A 24,885-nucleotide genomic window follows, 5' to 3' on the forward strand; every position below is an offset into this window, starting at 1 on the left:
ATATTAATGCTGGGGTACATATTGACAATATAGAAAGAGTGTAGAGAATGGTGTGGTTGGATTTTAAAGTTATTCAATTTCTAAACTAGTTCTATTGTGTTTTTTACAGACTTATTTGATAAAAACTTGTAATTATTCTTAAGAAATTTTTGAATGAATTGTGCTAATTTGTAAAGTGGGCTGGGTCTCTAATTAATAATTGGATGAATGGAGACATCAGTCATGAATTTTAGGGAGAGATTTTGCAGTTGGCAGGCCTGGATTCATGCTTAATAATCTTGTTTTTTCATGTTCAGTAAATAAGAAAGAAGAGTTCTTTAGGGTTTATTTAAGGGGACATTGAATCTGTTGAGTAGGATCTTTCTTTATTATAGAAAAGGAATTATTACTGAAGAATTTTTTTTTTTTTCTTCGATATAATCAACTTTATCCATTATTACTGTAGTGCTACCTTTGTCAGCTTTTGTGATAATGAGGTTATGATCTTTAATTTCCTTTTTAAGGTTAAGAATGTATTTACGTTCAGTGAAGGGAATAGTGTTGCTATTATCGTTAGGGGTGTAAATCTTATTAAGTTTTCTTTTTATGTCAAGTCTAATTTCGTCTTGTAATTCTAAGAGCATTTTATTGATAGCTAATTCTGATTCAGTGATTATATTAAATACAGTGTTTTTTTAAAGTTAGGCCAGTTATGTTTAGGGTCTTTCGATAGGATTAAGTTGTCATTATTATCTAGGATTGTTTTGGATAAGTTGACAACAGGGGGGTGGAACTTACTAATTATATTGTCGTGATTTTTCGGTTCTTTAGATAATTTAGTAAAAGGTTTTCTTGTCATAGAGATGTTTTTGAGATTGTTGAGCTTTCTATCTAAAGTTGATTGTTTTTTGGAAAGTTTAATGAATAACTTATCTTCTGGGTTTGAAATAAGTCCCATTGAGCGCTTGATAATAGGCGAGTTGCTTCGATGTGAGACTCATAAGGACAACTGTTCAGGAAAGATTTCTTCTTATTAAGGAATTTCATTTCGTTGGTTAACCAAATCTTGTTGACTTTTATTTGTGTTCTTGAACAATCAGAAGAATTGCGATGTCTAAAAATGGTAGGTTAAAGAAAATTAGGGGTTAAATTTTGCGCTATACACTGTTTGAGAAAATTAATATCTTTGCCCAGCTTAGCAATCTTGATTTTAAGACCTAAGTAGTTATAGGCTTTAGATTTTCCTTGGTAAGCGTTATCATTTAAAGTTAAAAATTCAAGATTGTTCCATGTTGAATAGAGAAATTTACAATATTAAATAGAAGGAAGGATCCACCTTTCAATACTCTGTTGTTAGTTGAACCAAATAGAAGTTACAACCTGTTCATTTGGGACCGGTTTCAACACATTTGAAGTGTCATCATTAGCCAATGAGCCAAGCAGTGCAAAAATTAAGCCATAAAGGTCTAAAAACTTTAACTTTAAACTTTATACCACCACTAATAACATAAATATTTGAGAATACAATTTTAGACCTTCCCTTAACTATCATTTCACTCAGCATGAATAAAATTATTTATGGCCTTGATTATAGCGACTTTTCCCCCCACTTTGCATGCCGATTTTCATTAAGATAGGACCACTAATAACATAAATATTTGAGAATTAAAGTTAGGCCTTCCCCTAAACTACCATTTTTCTCAGTGTGAATACAATTATTTAAGGCCTAGCTTGTAGCAATTTATTTCCCGACTGTGTCTACCAATTTTCGTTAAGATACGACTACTACTAATGTAAATATTTGAGAATTAAAATTTAGGCCTTCCCCTAAACTACCATTTCAGTCAGCGTGAATACAATGTTTTATGGCCTAGATTGCAGCGACTTATTCCCCGATTTTAATACCAATTTTCATTAAATTATCTTCAGCCGTTTTCACGTGATGCGTGTACATACATACAGACAGACTGAAATTACGGAAAATTAAAAAGTGCATTTCCTTGTTACTGTGGACACGACTGATACAGATCCAGGTGAAGTACGACATGTGTCATGAGAGATAAGAAATACAACCCAGATTAGCACAGTGAAGATATATTTATTGTAGGTATCATTAAATAAAGAGAGCGCGTAAAGCGTCTCCAAAAGTACCTTCTCCCAGCTGACCATGCCAGCAAAAAATAGCAGCGCTGACGACACACTCTGTGGAGTTTGCAAGAAAGACCTGAGAGAGACAGAGATCGTAACTCATGGTTTCATAAGGATTGTGCTGGGATATCCAGTGGCGAATTTGATATTTTAAAACGAAAATCTTGCTCTCTGTTGTGGATGTGTCCCCAATGCAAGACACTCATAAATATGAATGCTAAGAACCTGAAAGACAGTCTGAAATAAATAAATAAGAAACGAGAGAAAATTGAGACTCAAATAAAAAAGTACCTGAAATTGACCAAAAGATAAGAGTTACTTCTTAAATATTTTAACTCACAGCTTGATTGACATTTTGAGGGAAGGATAAAGGTTATTTTAAATGAAAAGGGTCTTACGCAAGGAACATACTGCCCAAAACCATAGGAGAAACCCGTGATACCAATAATGACAAATCCCCACCACCCCAGGACACAGATACGTCAATCTCTTAAGAAAACACGAGAAGACACTAAACAAAACTAAATCCCAGCAGTGTGATTCGTGAGAACTTACGGTGAAAACTTCCACAGGAATACACCCTAAAATCCTAAGGGAAAACGATCGGCAAGTAAAATACGACAGAAACGAAGCTGATTCCAAAATCTTCGTAATCCACTCGCGTACGGTAACATCTGATAAACCAGAGGCAAGGACCAACAGGGCGAATGAATGAACAGAAGCAAGGAAGGAAGCACCAAAAGCCCCCGGTTCAAAGCCCCCTGAAGGAGAATATACCAGAAGAGATTCAGGCCCTGCAATCCCTGCTCACTCTTCACACACGAGAGGACTCAATCGGGCAAGATCAACAAATGACAACGAGCATGTTTGGACAGAAGCTGTAAGGAGGAACGTGCCAACAACCTCAGGTTCAAAGACCCAATCCAAGCAACCTCAAAGCCGGATCAAGAAATGCCTGGCTATACGCGGGGAAACTGCATGAAACAACAACCGCAGAAGACATAACACGACATGTGAAAGACGGAGGAATCCAAGGATGCATAACATGCAAAGAGTTGACAACACTGGGTCACAATAAAGCTTTTCTGATTGAAATAGACTTTCAGGGAAAGGAAAAAGCTTATGAACCGTCCTTCTGGCCAAAAGACGTCACAGTGCGAAGATATCGTTTCGCCCTTCACAACATCATGGGGTCTCGCTCAACAGAGGATAATAAAATAGATACCAGCCAAAAGCTGACCATCCTACTATGCAACATCGAAGGATTGAAAAGCATAGCAAAGATCTCTCCTAGTCAAGTACTTTTCACAAGTGATATAGTTATCCTAACAGAAACCTTCCTAACTGAACCCATGGACGTTCCGGGCCACTACAGAGTACACGCTCTGGCAACCCAAAAGAAGGAAGGCCGACACTCAGGGGGTGTGTCCTGTCTTTATAACAACAAAATGGGCAAAGTAACAAAAACACACACGGAGGACAACATGGTTATTGCCTTCACAGCAAATATCACAATTGTAGGACTTTACATACAGCCACAATCATCAACGGAAGATGCGTTCGAGTCAGTTGCCCAAGCAATCTCTCTAATCGAATCTGAAGGAAATGTTATAATAGCTGGGGATCTAAACTGCAGGCTAGACAAGCCAGACCATAAAAGCGAGTTAATCTTTAAACTAATGACAGAAGAGAATTTCAAACTGGTAAACAGCAAAGACCTTCTAACGTACTTTGCGCACAACGGTGCAAGTGTCATAGATCTAGTATTTATCAAGGGAAGATCACTAAGCTCTATATCACAAGGTAGACTCTGGTCATCGGCCAGGAAGCACATTCCCATTAAGACATACATTGAAATCAAATCAACAGTGAAGGAAACACAAAATACCAACACGGCACCCACACTGGCGAGAAAAATCACTGAAAACAGGACGGAGAACTTACGGAAGGGTGCGGAGGAAGCAGTGCACCACCTTAAAACCAACAACCTTGATCTGGCTGTGAAAACCATAGAAGTCAGCATTAGGTCAGTCACTGTCCCCTATAAGAAAAGACATGTGAAGCCATGGTTTGTCAGGGAATGCTATGAACTAAGACGCATAACACTGCAAGTCCTCCATAAAGCGAGACATAGCGGAGAAACAGAGGACATTAAAGAATACTCAATGAAACGAAAAAAGTACAAACTCACTCTAAAAGATAAAAAACGGCATCATCAGGAACAAGAAGCAGAAAAATTAGTCGAAGAGGTGAACAGAGACCCGTTTGTCGTCTTAAAACGGAACAATGTCCAGCAAAACAGTACAAATAGACGTGTGGGAAAACCATTTCAATAGCATCCTCAACCTGAAGTGTACCACTCCAACCACAAGTGTATCAACACGAACAGGAAGTCAACCAAAGTTGCACCCAATCCCAATAACGACTCATGAGGTGAAACAAGCTATATCAAAAGCCAAAAGCCGGAAAGCTGCTGGTCCTAATGAGATCTACAATGAACTTATCAAGGCAACTGAAGACATACTCCTAGATGTGTGGACTGAGTTATTTAATGGGTGTCTAGACAGCGCACAAATACCTGAATCTTAGAGGAGGTCCATGATGAAAATAATCTATAAAGGAAAAGAAGACAACATGGACCCAAACTCATTCAAAGGCATCACCCTAGAAAACAATTCTTTCAAGATCTTTACGAGAATAATCATGGACCAATTAGTGAGGGAAACAGACCATCTCCTCCCTGAACGTCAGTATGGCTTCAGAAAACATCGCTCGACACTGCAGGCAATAACGAACCTAATAAGTGAAATAGAACAGGCCTTAAGATTTCCAAAAGGAAAATACTACACAGTATTCATCGACTACACAAAAGCCTTCGACACCCTAAACAGAAAAATAGTGATTGGAGAAACACACAACATTACAGTCCTTCTGAAGAACATCCTAGAATACAACATAGTTAACATAAGTGATGGCATCTCTCTTTCCCAAGATATGTACCAGACCAATGGAGTAATGCAGGGTGACCCAATTAGTCCAATACTATTCAACATTGCAACTGCGGACATATCGAAAATAGTAGAATCCAGTGAAACAGTATCACAACACATATATGCTCACAACGTGGTAATTGGGTCACCCAACCTGGAAGTAGTGAACAAGCTGGAAACATGGGCAGAAGAAAATGATCTGCAGATAAATGAATCTAAGACAGTAATGATGACCTTCAGAAAAGGAGGAAGACCTGCAAAAAAGGACAAAATTAAATTTCAGAACAGAGACCTAAACAAAACGAATTCCTTCAAATACCTTGGAATAACCTTACAAACGACAATCAACTCCTACAGAATGCACATAAAGGAAAGGGCAACAACAACCATCAAAGCGATATACAGAATTAAAGACCTCCAAAAACTATCTTTAAAAACATCAATAGAGCTATTTCATGCTGCAATAAGCCCAAATGCCATATAGGCATTGAAATTATTTGGGAAAAGTTATCCGTGGCTGACCTTAGGGCCCTAGAGAACCTAAAAGCCAAATTTCTAAAGCGAGTATTAGGTGTGTCTACATACACAAAGTCCAGACTAGTATACGAACTTTGTAAAGAGCCATTCTATATTGAGGATCTATGAATCAGTCTAGTTCTGCCATTCACAAGACGAAGCGCAAAGATAATTGAAGAGAGAAGAATGAAACGAGCCCAAATCGAGCACGAATTCTATGCCACCGACGCCATGCTGGAGCGAAAATGGACAGAAGCGAAGTACAAACAGCGACATGTAGTTACAAGGATGGCAGTCCATGGCTTCCACCATAAGCTGTGTGCAACTAAGCGATTCCATGAGGTGAACAACGAGTGTGTGTGCTCTCTATATGAGAAAGTGTGTGATCGCTACCACATACTTAAGTGCAAAAAAAGAACAAGATCAATCAACGAGTACAGTAAAGACAAATAAGTCTTTGCACATTTGTGCACATTTCACTTATTATTAATATAGGCTATATATTGGTGTCTTTATCTCCAAACTGTGCCTGTATAATTATTCAAATGTGGCCTATTTTATTGAATATATCTTTTTCTCAGGCTAATTACTGCTTCCAAGTACTATTTTAAATATTCTTCAGTATAATAGATTTCTTGTTTTCTTCCAGTGGCTTGAATATCTCCTCTCTCTAATATTTCGAATTAAAAGATATTTGACCCTCTCCACAACTTAACTTGGTCTACAGTTATGTATCTCGGAATTCTACTCAAATATTTGTATTTAATCTGCTGTTTTCTTCCTGACCGATAAAAGTTTGTCTCTTCTTGCTTCTAAGTTGATTTTTCTGTGTGGTCCTTTTCTTATAGTATTAAGAATGAATTGGTTTCAATTATTTTCTAAAACAATAGTTCCATCTTGAAACTCCTTTGCAAGGTCTCTATGATTCTACGCCTTCTAAACTAAGATTAATTTGCATCTCGGTGAGAATTTATAATATGCATTTGTGCTGCTTGAAGCTGCCGCACGCCATTTTGTCCACTCATTTTCCGTGTGTATGAGCGCCTCGAGTGTAATGTAATGGTACAATTGGTATTATAAATTTACTCATTCAGGACAAATATTTCAGGTTCCCTATGGGAATCAACATTTATATCAGTCTAGGACTCCTTGTTCCTCATCATTTCTGACACAGTTCTGGCACATAGCAAGGTGTTTTCATGCTTCATGGAGGCTGGCCAGCAGCTGGATATACAGTGTTCTTGTAGATCTTCACGTTCACGTAAATGATCACCCAGAACTTCATTTCAGTGAGGCTGCATCGACTCACCGTTGGGAAGAGTATTACCATTTGCAGAGAAGAGCGAGCCAAGGTATTTGAAGAAATCAGCCTTGTTTAAATTATGGCCATTGACCACTCGTCTCAAATCCGCACTCAGCATTTCATCTGAATACATTTTCAGCCAACCTGACTTCCCATTCCTTGATCTGTTTCACGAGGCTCTTCCGTTCTTCACTGGCCAGGAAAACATTGTTGGTGTGCAAGGTGCGGTCAGTGCCTGTTCTGTTCTAGTGCCCCCCTCCCTCCAAGCTTCTTCCAGATTGCTCATCGAAATTGGTCCTGCAGCCTGGATCGGGACATCAGATCTGGCTAATGATCAGCATTGAGGCCTTTGGTTCAGAGGGTCCTGGGTTTGATTCCTGTCTGCATTGGACATTTTTATTGTATCTGGTTAATTCCTCTGACTTGGGGACTAGGTGTTTGTATCTGTCCCAACACACCACAGAAACAGCTAATAGTAAATACATCCCTCCAGATCAGGACCAGGTCTATTCGTTTAACATAGTTCATACCTGCGACTCCACCAGGGTGTGGAAATATTTGTAGAAGAAGAAGACCATCTGGTTTGTTGTCCATCTCTGGGGTACCCTTGTCTACGAGGACGGTTTGAAAAGTTCTCAGAATCAGCGCTAGATGTCAGTGCTAGAGCAACGAGGTTCCCGCGCAATAATCACACATCCTTTGTGAGTGAACACGCGGCGCGTCAGTGCTCTAGCTGCAGGAGTGTGGTAATGACGACTCTTTGTTGTTGTTCCCACGTAGTGATTTGTGACAATGGAAAAAACTGAGATTCGAGCAGTGATTAAATACTTTGTAAAGAAAGGTATGAAAGCGAAGGAAATTCATGCCGACTTTCAGAACACACTGGGGGACTCTGCTCCTTCATTTTCAACTGTTGCCAAGTGGACCAGCGAGTTTAAATTTGGTCGGGAGAACTTGGATGATGATCCACGTAGTGGACGGCCAAAAAGTGTTACGACCCCAGAATTTATCGCAAAAGTGCATAAAATGGTCATGGAGGATCGTCGACTGAAACTGCGGGAGATTGCTGAAGCTGTAGGGATGTCTCCTGAATGGGTATATTATATTTTAACTGAAGAATTGGGTAGAAAAAATTATCCGCAAGATGGGTGCCGCGGCTCTTGACATTGGACAATAAACGCACGAGATTGGAAATGTCCGAACAAAGTCTGGCCCATTTTCAGTGCAACCAACAAGATTTTTTGTGCCAGTTTGTGACTACAGATGAAACTTGGGTCCACTACTATACCCCAGAGACAAAACAGCAGTCAAAACAGTGGAAACATGCTGATTCACCACCACCAAAGAAAGCATAGGCAGTGCGTTCAGCCGGACATTCTGCTGATAAATTATCTTCCTACTGGCCAAACAATCGTGGGGCAATATTATGCAAACCTCCTAGACCAACTACAGGAAAAGATACGCGAAACAAGGCCTGGTTTGGCAAGGAAAAAAAGTCATCTTTCATCAGGACAACGCTTCGCCGCACACAAGTGTTATTGCCATGGCAAAACTTCATGAACTGGGGTAAGAATTGTTGCCACATCCACCTTATTCACCTGATTTGGCACCATCAGACTTTCATCTATTTCCCAAGCTGAAAATTTTCCTCGGTGGACGGAGATTTTCTACAAGGGAAGAACTGATAGCCGAATTGGAGAAGTATTTTGCAGGCCTGGAGGAATCTCATTTTTGAGATGGGATCAAGGCATTGGAACATCGCTGGACCAAATCCATTAGTCTCCAGGGAGACTATGTTGAAAAATAAGAGCTGTTCCACCGAGGTAAGATACTTAATTCTAGTACATTCTGAGAACTTTTCAAAGCACCTACGTACTTCATCGATTCTATTCTTGCTATATCAGCTTCCTACATCCTTTACTCAGATTTTTTTTTAATTTGCTTTTATGTCGCACCAACACAGATAGGTCTTATGGCGACAAAGGAATAGGAAAGGCCTAGAAGTGGGAAGGAAGCGGCCATGGCCTTAATTGAGGTACAGCCCCAGCATTTGCCTGGTGTGAAAATGGGAAACCACAGAAAACCATCTTCAGGGCTGCCGACAGTGGGGTTTGAACCCACGAAATCCCAGATGCAAGCTCACATCCACGTGCACCTAACCGCAAGGCCAACTCGTCCAGTTACTCAGATTTTATTATTATTATTATTATTATTAGTATATAGTATTCTCAGATTTTATTATTATTATATATACAGTATTCTGCCTGTGTCTTCATGCGGAGAATTTCTGATGCCAGTGTTCCCTGTTTTCAACTTCTTCATTCAGTCTGCTGTATCTCCTTCCATCCTCCATATCATCCAGATGTTGAGTTCTTCTTCCTCACCCTGAAGTTCCTTTGTTCTTCCCTTCAATGATGTAATGTATGAGCCCCTCATGTCTAAGTATGTGTCCAATCCAGTTGGCCTTCCTCTGAAGAATTGTATTCTCCTACTCTTCTCAGTACATCATCATTTGTTACCCGATTCTCCTCCAACACCACATTTCAAAACTTTCTAGGTACCTTTCTCCCTCTTTTTCATGGCCCACATCTCTGCTCCATACAGGGAAATGCTCCAGATGTAGCACTTTACCAGTTCCAAGCTCAAGTTGATGGTCGACAGAGTCCTCTTCCTGTTGAATGCGACTTTGGCCACTGCGATTCTTGCTCGAATTTTATTTGTGCAGTGGGCATCCTTTGTCAGCAAGCTTCCCGAGTACTTGAACTGCTTCACATTCTCCAGTTCTCGATTGTGAACAGTTACACTCAGAGGTTTCTCTCATTTTGATATCCTAATCACTTTTGATTTCTCAATGTTAATTTCCACGGCATATTTCCATCCAGTTTCCGCCAGCCAGTTCATATGTTGCAGTAGTTGTCTTTGATTTTTGGTGAGTAGATTTTGTCCCTGATTTTAGTGTTTCGCAGGTCTGTCTGTTAAGGCTCCCATACATTTAGCCAGAGGTAAGTGTACGCATACCAGTCTCTTCAGACAAGCCTCTATTTGTATAGCCGGTAAGTCTGCTGACAAGAAGTCCCCAGGCAAGTCTCCAGCATTGATTTCAGACAGAGACTTTCCAACAAAAGCTCTCTCTGAGAAGGTGATAAGAAATGAAGACATAACGTATGAATATGAAACTGCAAGCAGGCCCTTTCAGGCAGCATTTACACGCCCAGTCAGTGGTCTAGGGATTGTGTTTGATTTGCTTATTTTCACCTATTCACACCAAATGATGATGGCAGGAGCGATTTGTTCTATTGGCTTGAGGAATTATTCTCGTGAATTCCTTGTGCAGTTCATTGCACAATTCATGTTATCCATTTATCTTTGGGAAATTTGCAAATATGGGATGGAGAATTTCAGATCCTTATAATTTTGGCCTGCAGCGAGAAAGCTTAATGCAATAGGAAAATGATTATGGGGTTTGTCATTACTGTTTTCCTTCGCAATATTTGGTTTTACCCTCTAAAGGAGCTCACCATGTGTTTCCTCGTCCATCCTTAAAATTCAAATATATTAAATATCCAAATTTTTAAATCATAAAACATGTAGCTTCAACAGCCTCTCGGCAAATCAAGAAGTCTGAGCGTGTGTGGGCAGCTGCATACTTCTGATCTGCCTTGAGGAGACAAATCTGTACAGGGAAGCTCCACAGAAATCTGCATGTGTATGGGATATGCAACGAGCAGGCAGAGAACACTTAGCAGCCAAACTGACTCCTTTGGCAGGCAGGCACCAGTGTGATACAGTATTTGTTTGTTTGCTGTTTCAGCTGGAGGCACATGACGAGCCGATTCCCCCAATAGATGGAGATGGAAGTCCACCACCTGATGACATAGCAGGTGAAATGATAGATGTACAGCCAAGAGAACAGGTCAGACTTCATGATACAAGCCATAAGAAAAAGTTACTCCCGACAATTGTTCCCCATTTGAATGATCCACATATTGGAATTCCGTTAGTTTTAAAGGGAGCAATTCGTCGCAGGATTGTGGATATTGACCTCGAGAGAAATATTACGGAGATGACAGGTGAATTATGACATGTTTTATTATTAGAGTTATAGAAAAGGGATAAAACAATGAAAAAGACATTCAAGTTATGTATAAAACAATAAGGATAAACACAGTGGCAGGTGAGTGAGGGAAGATGGAGAAATAGAAAGAAAACAAGAGGACTAGGATGCTCTCCACATCTTCTTCAAACAGATGGGCTTTTCTTCTTCTACTACTGCTGCCTTTCTCATACCTCGTGTTCCTGTGGTGGCTCTTCTTAGTTTATGAGGACGAGAACACTCGGCCTCCAAGTCAGAGGAATTAATGACATGCAAGTAAAATTCCTGACCCTGCCAGGAATTGAACCTGAGGCCCTCTGAACTGAAGGTCACGATGTTGACTGTTCAGCCAAGCATTTCAAATAAACGGGCTCATCAATCCCAGTTCTTGTGAGTCCCCGACGAGCTTCCCAGCTTCATCAGGACACTCATCTTCGTATATTTGCAGTCTTGATGTGAGAAGTGTGGGATAAAGGTAAATCAGATAAAAGACTAGGGTAATGCAACTGCAGGAACAAGTCAGAAAGTAGGATTGTCCTTTTCTGTTTTCCTTATATTTCTCTCTCTATTGTCCCTTTCTTTGAGTTGTTTCTTACTTGATGTCTAGCTATAAGCAAACAGGAAGTTACTGTAATATCACAGGGCAACTTAATTTGTCCCTTGTTCATTCCTTTCTGTTACTTTTACTAATCTGTGCGTGTTTCTAGTGTTTTATTACCTGATATGATCTCTTCCTCATTCTTGTGATTGTACAGCTTTCTTTGTGTCCCGCACTTCTCACATCAAGACTGACGAGTGTTGAAGCCGTCGTCATCAGGGAAGTAGGAGAACTGGCACGTCCAATTGAAGATGTGGAGATTGTTCTTCTTGCTCTTCCCACAGTCTTTATCCTACATATTCTGTATGTCTTGTAGCACATGTTGCAAGTTTAATGTTAGGGGACTGTGTCTTTGATGTCATTCTGTGCCTGTGCTACAATCTCCTCATCAGTCCCATTTCTTCTCAACCCTGATGACCTCGTTTCCACCTTCCATCTTCATCAGGGCATCTACACTTTTTGAGGTAGAGGAGGGACTAATGCTAACAAAGTATGAAATTTACCTATGATAACAAAGACATACACCATTCCCACCCATTTTTTCTTCCTTGGTACTGTTGTGTTAGGTCTTCATCACATCTTTTTTTTCTTTTCTTTTTTTTTTTTTGCTAGGGGCTTTACGTCGCACCAACACAGATAGGTCTTATGGCGACGATGGGATAGGAATGGCCTAGGAGTTGGAAGGAAGCGGCCGTGGCCTTAATTAAGGTACAGCCCCAGCATTTGCACCATCTTCAGGGCTACCGACAGTGGGATTCGAACCCCCTATCTCCCGGATGCAAGCTCACAGCCGCACGACCAACTCGCCCGGTTCTTTTTATTTCAGAACTTCATTTTGCTTTCTCACATTGTTCCTTTAGTTCTTGATTTCTTGCCCTTTGAAATGATTGATTTTGCTTAATATACCAGGGTTATCACTTCATTCAAACAAGGCAATTAAAATATTAACTTTTCTTTGCCTGCAGTTGTCCTGAAACCTGGTCTGAAGCTTTTGCCACATGGTCATGTACGTCCCATGGAGGCCCTTAACTACTTCTGCGAGCTACAGTCCCGGATGAAACAAATAAATATGAGACACCTTGATGCATGTCTTTCAGGTGAGTGAAGCAGCTAACAGTTGGATGACTCTCACCTAAAATGTAATGTAAAACAATTTTGCAGGTCCACATCTGGCTTCATGTATGGTGCCGAGAAGGCTAACCTTCAGCTTTTGAGGTCAATCTGCTTTGCCCATGTTTTCTTGGGAGCCATTCTTTGAACTCTCCAATGTGTAAGTTTCTGTCACCAAAGTAATTGGTGTGGTAGAGCAATTTGGTCATTCAGCACACGTGGTTAAGTCACCGCAATCTCCAATCTTGAATTAATACTACGATTGTTGGTTCATTTCCACAATTCAGTCACTTGGTTGTTATGAAGCTAGTCACCCAAACAGAGTGAAATAAATCGCTGATACGGTGTTTTTAATGTGTTCTGAAGATTATAATTAAAAACTGAAAAGATTTCCCTGCTACTATATTAGCTAGAATTCTTCTTCATCTATGTGCCTTGCCCAGATTATTTATAAATACAACAAAGTTCCAAACTTCTCTAGTACTAAAAGGCTGTAGTGAGCACCATGAAAATAGTGCAGTTCGTTTCAATACCATGTTAAAATGGCTTGAGTTAGAGCGGCATTTATTGGAAGGAAGCCGGCCCCGCGGTGTAGCGGTAGCGTGCTTGCCTCTTACTCGGAGGCCCCGGGGTCGATTCCCGGCCAGGACGGGGATTTTTACCTGCATTTGAGGGCTGGTTCAAGATCCACTCAGCCTACATGATTGCAGTTGAGGAGCTATCTGATGATGAGATGGCGGCCCCGGTCTAGAAAGCTAAGAATAACGGCCGAGAAGAGCCGTCGTGCTGACCACATGACACCTCATAATCTGCAAGCCTTCAGGCTGAGCAGCGGTTGCTTGGCAGGCCAAGGCCCTTTGGGGGCTATTGCACCATGGGGTTTTTTTTTTTTTTTTTTTTTTTTTTTTTTTTTTTTTTTTTTTTTTTTCATTGGAAGGAAATTCTGTAGATTCAGTTACTTATTCAGGAAGGTAAAATACATTGGTAGGATATTTTAGAAAGGCTCATAAGTTCAATACAATTTTTGGCATCTCATACTGTACATGCATATTTTTTTGAGAGTTGATCGTATTTTATCACCACGCGTATTACTCCGTGCGAGCCTGGTTTGTTTACGTTCAGCAGGACGAGCGAGCAAGCTGAGAACAGCTGTATGCTAGTTAGATCACCCACCTGTCATACCACGTGCAACTAGCCTGAACTCGTAGGTTCCAGATTCAAGCGTCACATCTTCCAGAACATTCGATGGAGAAAAAATTTAAAACTCCTATAATAATTGTGGTAGCAACTTGATCAACGTGTAATTGTAAAGGGAATTACCTAAACGTCGCAATGCTTGAATTTCAAGAAAATCCGTCAAGGGATTCGGGAGATATCCAGCTTCACGGCATATGTGATGTAATGTCCCCAAACCAAATATAAGGAGGGCTCAGTATAGCCTGATATTTCAGTCAGTCAGTGACAGTCGAATAGTCAATGTGGCCCTACTCGCTGCCAGTATCGTCGGAAGCTATCTTCGTGTGGTTATGTTTGCTGAGGAACTCTGAATTTTTCTAAATATTTACGAGTGTTGTGGAACTCTGAATTTTTCTAAGTCTTTATAAATGAGACTTGCAATATTTACGAGTGTTGTGGAACTCTGAATTTTTCTAAGTCTCTATAAATGGGACTTGCAATATTTACCAGTGTTGAACTTTGACTTTTCGCCAGTAATTATTCAAAGACTTGTGATCTGTACCAGTGATGGACTCTAACTTTTCGCCAGTAAGACTTGTAATACTTATCAGTGTTGGACTTTAACTTTTCACCAGTAATTATTCAAAGACTTGTCATATTTAGCAGTGATGGACTCTAACTTTTCGCCAGTAAGACTTGTAATACCAGTGTTGGACTTTAACTTTTCACCAGTGATTATTCAAATACTTGTCATATTTAGCAGTGATGGACTCTAACTTTTCACCAGTGATTATTCAAAGACTTGTCATATTCACGAGTGATGAACTCTAAATTTATTCGAAGTTTCCATGAGCATAGACTTGTGATCTTTGCCAGTGATTACTTAAAGAATTGTATTTTTTTTTCATTGATGAACTATAACATTATTGAAGGTCTTCATGACCACAGACTTGTCACTTCCATGAGTGTTAAAGAGTGGATTCTTGAAAGTCTTTATGAACTTTGTCTCGTGATTTTACTAGTGGAGAGAAACTCATTACTCAAGGTTTTCATGAACTTTGATTTATTCTGCGAGTGACGAAGAGCACATTTTCGGAGTTTGCATCGATTCTACCAACCTCATTGTACTGGGGTAATGTGATTACCCTCAACATCGTCAGGAACCAGCAGAGGTCATCACGAGCATCGGGAACTTGAGGCGTATTCCATGCAGCCAACCTGGATGGTCCGCCCGCATCTTGACGGAGTGCCTGGGCACCTTCTGGAACGTGTTTTAGCCGGTGCGGCCTGGTGAGCTGGAGACCCGGGCCATTTAAAGGACAATGTGGAAGACAACCCCTATATACCATGAGGTGATGTGCAATTTAACATGTATTACATGAATAAACTCTTATCAAATCAGATTCAGATTTTTCTTGTAGATAGGACCCTGCCTCCTGTACCAAGCCCTAGCTGTTATTCATCCAGTTTAGCCCTGAGAACTATTCCATGCTTGCATTGAAAATAAATCTTAAAGTCGGACTCTTTTACTGGTACAATACACACGTCAAAAAGTTTAGCATCATCTTGCACCAAAGAGTTCCTGACTCTTTATAATAAAAAAAAACGAAAGAGACACATACAGAGGTACCATATTGGTGTGATTCATTGCTCAAAAACCACAAGTGGGAGCCTCTACAACTTTGCTTTTTCCATTTGAGTTACTGAATGTAGCAGACGCATATCACGTCACCTTGCATTGCCATTCTAGCCACTAGTTCATCAATGTAATATAATATAAAACAAAAGCTAAAGGTTTCCACCTATTTAATACTATTTATTGTAACCTTTTAAAAGTTACATATGTTTGAAAATAGTTTTGGTCTTGCTAAAGACCATCATCAGTCAAAATCTAAAAGTTAAGGCAAGACATAAATCCATACCTGAGAGGCAAAAGGGTGTATGTCCATTTTTTTTTGTGATTCTGAATTACAGCCATTTTTGTGTTCGATATAATCGACCGCACCTATGGAATAAAGGTGGTTGTCCTGTTGCCATTCCCTGTGGATTTAGAGTGTGGCATAAAGGCGGTAGTCCAGAGTGCTTTTAGGACAGAAAAGGCACATGTGGGACATCCGCATTTTTTCTTCTAAGTAATTTATCCACAGGAAGAAAGAATCAATGGATGTTCGCCTTATGCCTACATTACTGGAGTACAAGCTGCCTCTGTGGATCAGCGGTAGAGTGTCGGCCTCCGAATCCCAAGATAGCGGGTTCAAACCCGGCAGAGGTTGTCGGATTTTTGAAGGGTGGAGAAAAAAGTCCATTCGACACTCCATGTCGTACGATGTCGGCATGTAAAAGATCTCTGGTGACACATTTGGTGTTTACCCGACAAAATTCATTAAATCTCAGCCATAGACGTCCAGGAGAGTTTCGGTTTACTCGGTCTGCCATCTAGTGGGCCTAGAGTAAAACGGAACATCGAAATTGACGAGCAGACAGCCAGATGGTGTCAAATTGAAATGTCTGCACAGCTGAGGCCATGCAATTATTATTATTATTATTATTATTATTATTATTATTATTATTATTATTATTATTATTATTATTATTATTATTATTATTATTATTATTATTACCATGTTTTAGTGGTAGGTAGAGGTGAAAGAAGGTGCGGGCGTGAACGGGTCTCAAACTACGGAATCAAAGTTAATGTAAAATTTAACAAGGTTATATTTTCTTTTTAAAATGAAGAAATAACAAACATGGCAGGTACAGAGTAGCAAGTCAAAAGGGTAGTTACAATATTTACAGAATTTGGGCTTCGAGCCCTGACTTCACAATGCTTGGGCAATCAGCCCAACCTTACTTCAAAATAAGTATTAACAGAGGGGCAGAAAACCCCATTCATGCTCAGGAGCACTTGCTCCAAATTACACCGAAAAGCCTCCACGAGGCATACAACACTCAATTTTCGAAAAAGAGCCACTCGCTCTCAACTTTAAGCCTCTCAAAGGCCACACCAAACTCCACCTTCAAGTTGTCCTCTCAGGACATAGACACAGGGGTAATATACCCAACCTACTGAGGTCAATTAAATGAAGAAGGGTAATTACAATGACCTCTAAAATAACAATTTGAGAGGAGGCGATCTGCACTCCTAATACACTTTGTTTTTAAAACCTAATCTGGCTCTAGGCCACTAATGCAAGGGCTGATCCCATACTACAGAGGTGACTTTAGAAAAGAACAATTTGTTTTACGTTAACTAAAAATAGGTTGAGAACAATAAGTTCACCTCAGAACAATATGATTGGGAACTCGAGAGGGTTAAGCACTCTCTATCCCGATATGCAGTTTAAAAGATGGAATAGATACCAGTTCCTTTACATTTTAGGGAAGGTTACATAATGGAAAAACTTTGGACCCGCCCCGAGAGTTAAACTGCTGAGCTAGCAAAGAAAGAAGTTATTAATTGGCCATTACCTTGTTGTTGACCGCTGCCGAAGAAAGAGGCGCTTCCCGCCCCCTGCTATGTACTTTACACACTGAAAGATGGAAGAGAAGTGGCCCGGAGACCCTAAAATCAGCAGTTTATATCCTCTCGCGGAAGGTTCGAGGCGTTAGGGGAATGAAAACACCCTCCCACAAACTCGTAGGATACAGCAACATAATCAAGTTGGGGGAAAATACCTCTGATTGGTCAGAAATTAATAAAAGAAATTCGGGATTGGCTAAATACAAAACAAGGGGAAAGAGAGGGGTATACAGCCAACTTAAACAATAACAGAAAGAAATTTAACAAGAAACAAACTTTTGAAATAAAAATTTCTCCAAAAAAATAGTTCTTTCACTCCGCACTAGGGTGCACTATTGTTGATCTTCAGTAGTGTCCTCTAGAAGAGAAAGTTCACACTTCTTTCTACAAGCAAAACAAAAATATGTCGAAAATGACACAGTTCAAAAACTCTAAAATTTCCAGGTAGTGACATCTTCTGAGAAACTTGAAAATTAATACCGTCAATAAAGTTCATACTTCCTCCAGCAGAGGAGTTTCAACTGGCGTACATTTTAAATTAGCGGCGTGGAGGTGTACCGCCCGGTACAGACCTCCCCCCCCAAAAGTTCCTCCAGGGGTGACACATGAAATTTGTTTGAGACAAGGTCCAAGTTATGATGTGGGTATGAAGATTGATTGCAGAAGCATTTATAAGATTTTCTTAATTTGGTTTGATTCAGTTTCAAAAAATTTTGTAGTAACAGCGGAAGTACTGTTTTAATGTTTGTAGAAGGTTGAATTGAGAAGGAAAACTTTAGTTTTAAGGTCGAGGAAAAATTTTCTAAGTCCACCAGATTTTGTTGTTGAATTCCCAAGTGTAGTCATCGCTTATAGTAACTGTCCATGTAGCTGATGTTGATTAAGTTGGATGGCCAGACCGGCCGTTGCAGCTTGCGTCCAAAGGAGGCCGCTCGGACCCCTCAAGTACCCTGAGATACCGCTCGCCCGCACTATGAGGGGAGCAGTGGTGTTGAAGCACGCCGCGCCCGCGGTGAACATATACAGGCTGCGGGCAAGTAGCAGGTCGTGCGCCGCACATCAGCCTTGGCCGGGAGGAGAGCTCCGGCTCGCCGTGCACATGTCGTCCTCGCTGGGGTCGAGGGGGTCCTTCCTCTAGCCCAGTCGCGGCACAGCGCCACGCGGCTGCGGGGGCACTGAAACATTAAAACTAGGCGGCAGAATTGTTGGACCATCATCATTTTTTGAGGGCACAGGCTTGGTGGAGAGGTTGAGGGGCCAGCGGCGTGCAGATATCCATGGCATTTAATATAAGCAAGCCACAGTGTGTATAGCATGAGACGGGAGCGTGGTAATGGCCGTGGTAAGGACAGAATGGCAGTTTAACGGTGCGGGGAGGGTTTACAAAAATACTTACATATGAAACTAAATTTTATAGAAGGGGCAGAAAGCCTTAAAAGTGAAACTCAAAAAAAAAATATAACCTTCATATTCCTTTCAAATTATATGAAGCAAGTTGACACAAAATTTACACTGGTTTCACCTGGGACAGGTGAACCCTAAATATCCTCTCGGTGGCTGGATTACTTAATAAGTAATAAGTAATAACCGGCGTAAGAAAATCAAGAATGATACAAGGCCCATGAAATCTGGGGGCAAGCTTGCCCGCGGGAACAAAGTTCTTGACCATAACTTGGTCACCTACCTTCAAAGGGGTGGGTCTCCGTCCACGATCATACCTTTCCCTAACCTTTTCATGAGACACTTTAAGATTGGCTTTAGCCTTCTTCCAAAGATCTTTAATGTTGTCCGGATCTATTGTCTCGGGTAGAATGTCACTCAGAGACCAGAGGTTAGAGAGCGGCGTGTTGGGAACAAACTTGAACATCAAAGAGGCTGGAGTAAATTTATGTGATTCATGAACCGCCGAATTCAAAGCAAAAGCTAACCAATGCAGGGACGTGTCCCACCTGGAATGATCTTCATGATGATAGGCAATAAGCGCGGACCTGAGATTACGGAGATTACGGTTAACCCGTTCAGCCAGAGATGGTTGAGGGTAATAAGCAGAAGTAGTTACATGAGAGATGGACAAGTCGAAACAGAATTTACGAAAAAGATTAGATGTGAACGCCTTAGCATTATCAGACACAATATATTGGCACGGACCAAAAGAGGCAAAAATAGAATTTAAGCAAGTAATGGTAGACTGAGCGGTAGCCAGCTTAGTCGGAAATAACCAGGAAAATCTCGTAAAGCCATCTACGCATACAAAGATGAACTTGTTGGCATTTCCCTTAGACTGGGGGAAGGGTCCTACATAATCAATATACAGGCGTTCCATGGGGCGCGACGCTTGATGCGAAGACAAAAGGCCTACCTTGGTGGACATGGTGGGTTTACTGAGCAAACAAGATTTACAAGCTTTTACTAGTTCACGGATTTCACCGTCCATACCTTTCCAGATGAACATTTCACGAATCTTCTCACGAGTTTTAAAGATACCAAGATGCCCTCCTAATGGGGTCTCATGATAATACTTGAAGATCATAGGTACAAGAACAGCTGGAACGACAACTTTCATCATCTTATCATGCCTCGAAGGGCAACATAGAACACCATTCCTCAGAACATAAGGGACGACCTGTTCCCCAGAAGAAAGGGTTTCCATTATCGGAGCCAGCGTCGGATCTTCACGTTGGTATTTCTCGATATCCCTAAAGAGCATGGGAGCATCTGTTAAGATGGCATTAACATCAGATAGTATGGACTCGGAAGGTGATGAACTGCCGACCGGTTCATGGGTCTCGACGTCGTTAGAAAACATACGGCTGAGTCCATCAGCAACAACATTTTCGGTACCTCTGATATGCCTGACATCGAATTGGAAGGCAGAAATACGGATGGCCCAACGGGCTATACGACCAGTACGACGCGGCCTACCTAAGACCCAGCTTAAGGCTTGATTATCTGTCTCCAGGTCGAATTTGACATGTTCCAGATAGAGACGGAACTTCTCTAAGGCAAATAAGACTGCCAACCCTTCGAGCTCATAGATAGAATACTTGGCTTCTTGAGTCGATAGAGTCCTAGATGCATAGGCGATGGGTCGCCTCCCTAGTTCAGTCTCTTGAAGAAGGACTGCAGCTACTGCTGACGACGATGCGTCGGTTTGGACGATGAATTTCTTCGAGAAATCAGGCATAGCAAGTACAGGGGCATTACATAGAGCTAATTTAAGATCTTCAAAACCGGCTTGTTGAGAAGGTCCCCACTTGAATTTGATGCCTTTCCTACAAAGAAGGTTTAAGGGCGCCGCTCTATTAGCGAAGTTAGGAATAAACTTCCTGAAGAAATTCACCATACCAATGAACCTGGCGATACCTTTAATGTCATTGGGAGGTTTAAAATCACGGATGGCCTGTGTTCTAGAATGATCGACCGCTACACCATCAGGTGACACAATATGCCCTAGGAATGACATAGAGGGCTTAGCAAAGGCAACCTTGGACAACTTGACAGTTAACCCAGCCTTACGAAGGCGATCGAGGACTTCTCGCAGATGATCTAGATGTTCTTCAAAAGTCTCTGAAAATACGACGACATCATCCAAGTAGTGATATAAGTACTCAAATTTGATGTCGGAGAAGACCCTATCTAGCAGCCTAGTGAGTACAGCTGCTCCCGTGGGGAGCCCGAAAGGCACGCGGTTGTATTCGTATAAGTTCCAGTCCGTGGCAAACGCTGTAAGGTGTTTAGACTCTTCGGCAAGGGGAATTTGATTGTAGGCCTGATTCAAGTCCAAGATAGTAAAGAACTTGGCCTTACAAAACCATGAAAAACAAGAATGAAGGTCAGGAAGGGGCACAGATTGTAACACCACCGTCCGATTGAGAGCCCTATAATCAATGACAGGCCTGAAGCCTCCTTGGGGCTTCGGGACTAGAAAAATAGGCGAAGAATACGCCGACTTAGAGGGCCTAATAATACCATCCTTCAACATTTGATCGATGATTTCTTTCAATGCCTTCATTTTAGGTGGAGATAGCCTATATGGTGGAAAACAGACAGGAATCGAATCCGTGACCTCAATTTTGTATTCAATAAGGTCAGTAACACCAAGAGTATCAGAGAACACCTCTGGAAATGACTGACATAATTTACGAATACTATCAGCCTGCTCCTCAGGTAGATGTCTAAGGTCTAACAACATCTCATCCTGGGTAGGCGAAATAGATGAACATGATACAGAATTACACTTTAACAAGGGAATTTTACAATTGGACGCAAACTTGAATGTGCACGACTTACTCTGGAGATCGAGCACAAGACCAGTGTGAGAAATGAAGTCCGCTCCCAGAATGATGGGGCAAGACAAGTGCTTAGCCACAAACAGTTTGATTTTCCATGTAAATTTAAAAATACGAATTTTGGCATTTACAGAACCTAGAATTTCTAATGGGGATGAATTAGCCGAAACATATTGAACAGGAGATGAATCATATTCAGGTAATTTACAAACAGACTTAAATTTTGAATACCATTGGTCCGAAATAATTGAACAAACACTGCCTGAATCTAATAGAGCGGTTATAGGCCCGTTATTTAACTCAATCTTAAGAAAAGGAACAGGTGCGGGGGTATCCGCCGCAATCCTAAGACATTCTTTAGGGCATTCAAAAGATGAATTTGAAGACTGATCGTTCCCTGAATTTACGACCTTTTTGTCAGGGGCTGAGCCTTGGGAAGCAGAATTAGTCGACTCAGCCGAAGCCGCTAGTCACATTTTATTATTGGCATTGGTGGAATTTGCACCAGAAGTTGAGCAGGAGGGGGTGCTATTTGAGTTTGGGCAATTCTTGGCGATATGTGAGAAAGCCCCACATTTAAAACAGCCTTGTGATGAACCAGCCCCATTCCTTGTCCCACTCGACTTGATCAGTGGACACTTATTGCGAAGGTGGTCAGGCGACCCGCAAGCATAACATTTACGGGAATTGACTGGTCGGCGAGGTGGAGGCCGAGGATTACTAAAAGAAGGAGGGGGTTCTTTCGCGACACGCAAAGAATCGGCGTATCTAACTCCTTCCGCTGAGACGGCCAATGCTTCAAGTTCAGAGAAAGTTTGCGGGCACGCCGCGAAACACAAATATGACCTATAGGACGGTGAGATACCTTCCACAATGGCTTGTACAATCTGATCCTCAGGGAAGTGAAAAGCAAGCACCCTAGTATAAAACTTAATGTCCTGTATGAAATCAGCCAAGTTTTCATCCAAGCGTTGTACACGGTAATAGTACTTCTGAATCAGAGATGACCTCGCGCGGGCGGGAATAAAATTTGCAAGCAAGTGTGCATGAAAATCTTCAATAGATGACTGTTCAGCTATGGCTCTTACTATTTTGTCAGAGAGAATACCAATTGCATAAGGATAGATAATTTGCAAAATTTGACATGGAGAAAGAGAAAACACAAGGGCATGATCCTGAAATTCAACTAGAAATCTTAAAAATGAAATTACGTCACTGGTGGTATTAACGGAAAACTTAGAGATACCTCTGAGCAACATTGCCAATGGATGAGGCAAGCTACTAAACCCGGGTGACATAGTAGGTAAAGGTTTCAATGGCAAGGAAGTTAATTCAGAACGTACATTATTTAATGAGTTACGGCGTTCAGACTCGTCCAATGGGGCAGAGGTTGTTTGAGCAGCAATGGTTTTCCTATTTGCTTCTCCCTTAGGAGGCTCTTCCTCACTACCTACATTCACTGTGGTGGGTAGATCGCTTTTGGGAGGAACCTCCCCCGTTAACAATTGAGTGACCTTGCTAGACAATTCAGAAATATTTTCAAGCAGCGTACTAGCTTCCTTCCTCTGAACGTCATTCAACTTCAGAGACAACAGATCGTTAACTCTATTTGAAAAGTGATGTAGCCTGGATTGCACACGCTTAATTTGATTAGGAGAAGGATCATTTTCATCAAAAAAACTAACTACAGAAGCTAGCCCAGTAATATTCTCGACGATCGTGGAAAGAGAGTCGTCAACTTCTTTCTCTCCCAAGGTGGGGATGGAAATAGGCAACTCAAGGGACTCTCTAAGCTTGTTTGTGTCTATCGCAACCGTGCCTCCAGATTGCACATTTCTAATAGTTAATTCGTAGATTAACTCCTCCTTGCGCAAATAGTTAAGATGTAGAACATCGCGAGGGCCGGGCATGACAGAACAATTTTGAAAAAATCAAAAAATTCCAGCAACTGAGAAAATTGTTAGAGTTCGGAACAAAACAATGTTTAGCCGTCAAAAGGGGCTAAATTGAGACCCATTCAACCACGCTCTGCTACCACTTGTTACCGTGTTTTAGTGGTAGGTAGAGGTGAAAGAAGGTGCGGGCGTGAACGGGTCTCAAACTACGGAATCAAAGTTAATGTAAAATTTAACAAGGTTATATTTTCTTTTTAAAATGAAGAAATAACAAACATGGCAGGTACAGAGTAGCAAGTCAAAAGGGTAGTTACAATATTTACAGAATTTGGGCTTCGAGCCCTGACTTCACAATGCTTGGGCAATCAGCCCAACCTTACTTCAAAATAAGTATTAACAGAGGGGCAGAAAACCCCATTCATGCTCAGGAGCACTTGCTCCAAATTACACCGAAAAGCCTCCACGAGGCATACAACACTCAATTTTCGAAAAAGAGCCACTCGCTCTCAACTTTAAGCCTCTCAAAGGCCACACCAAACTCCACCTTCAAGTTGTCCTCTCAGGACATAGACACAGGGGTAATATACCCAACCTACTGAGGTCAATTAAATGAAGAAGGGTAATTACAATGACCTCTAAAATAACAATTTGAGAGGAGGCGATCTGCACTCCTAATACACTTTGTTTTTAAAACCTAATCTGGCTCTAGGCCACTAATGCAAGGGCTGATCCCATACTACAGAGGTGACTTTAGAAAAGAACAATTTGTTTTACGTTAACTAAGAATAGGTTGAGAACAATAAGTTCACCTCAAAACAATATGATTGGGAACTCGAGAGGGTTAAGCACTCTCTATCCCGATATGCAGTTTAAAAGATGGAATAGATACCAGTTCCTTTACATTTTAGGGAAGGTTACATAATGGAAAAACTTCGGACCCGCCCCGAGAGTTAAACTGCTGAGCTAGCAAAGAAAGAAGTTATTAATTGGCCATTACCTTGTTGTTGACCGCTGCCGAAGAAAGAGGCGCTTCCCGCCCCCTGCTATGTACTTTACACACTGAAAGATGGAAGAGAAGTGGCCCGGAGACCCTAAAATCAGCAGTTTATATCCTCTCGCGGAAGGTTCGAGGCATTAGGGGAATGAAAACACCCTCCCACAAACTCTTTATTGGGTAGGATACAGCAACATATTCAAGTTGGGGGAAAATACCTCTGATTGGTCAGAAATTAATAAAAGAAATTCGGGATTGGCTAAATACAAAACAA

The 24,885-nt window shown here is 41.1% G+C and overlaps 1 protein-coding gene across 1 annotated transcript in view; it reads left to right on the top strand.

Annotated features, from left to right (window-relative positions):
• LOC136874258 (uncharacterized) overlaps positions 1-24,885 on the top strand; it is an 82,806-nt gene that overhangs the window by 46,290 nt on the left and 11,631 nt on the right. Inside the window, exons 3-4 of the mRNA XM_068227711.1 lie at positions 10,748-11,006; positions 12,593-12,724. Of these exons, the coding sequence (XP_068083812.1) occupies positions 10,748-11,006; positions 12,593-12,724 (391 nt within the window). The remainder of the gene's footprint in view (positions 1-10,747; positions 11,007-12,592; positions 12,725-24,885) is intronic.

Source organism: Anabrus simplex, chromosome 5 (genome assembly GCF_040414725.1).
Source record: "Anabrus simplex isolate iqAnaSimp1 chromosome 5, ASM4041472v1, whole genome shotgun sequence".
NCBI classification, from domain to species: domain Eukaryota; kingdom Metazoa; phylum Arthropoda; class Insecta; order Orthoptera; family Tettigoniidae; genus Anabrus; species Anabrus simplex.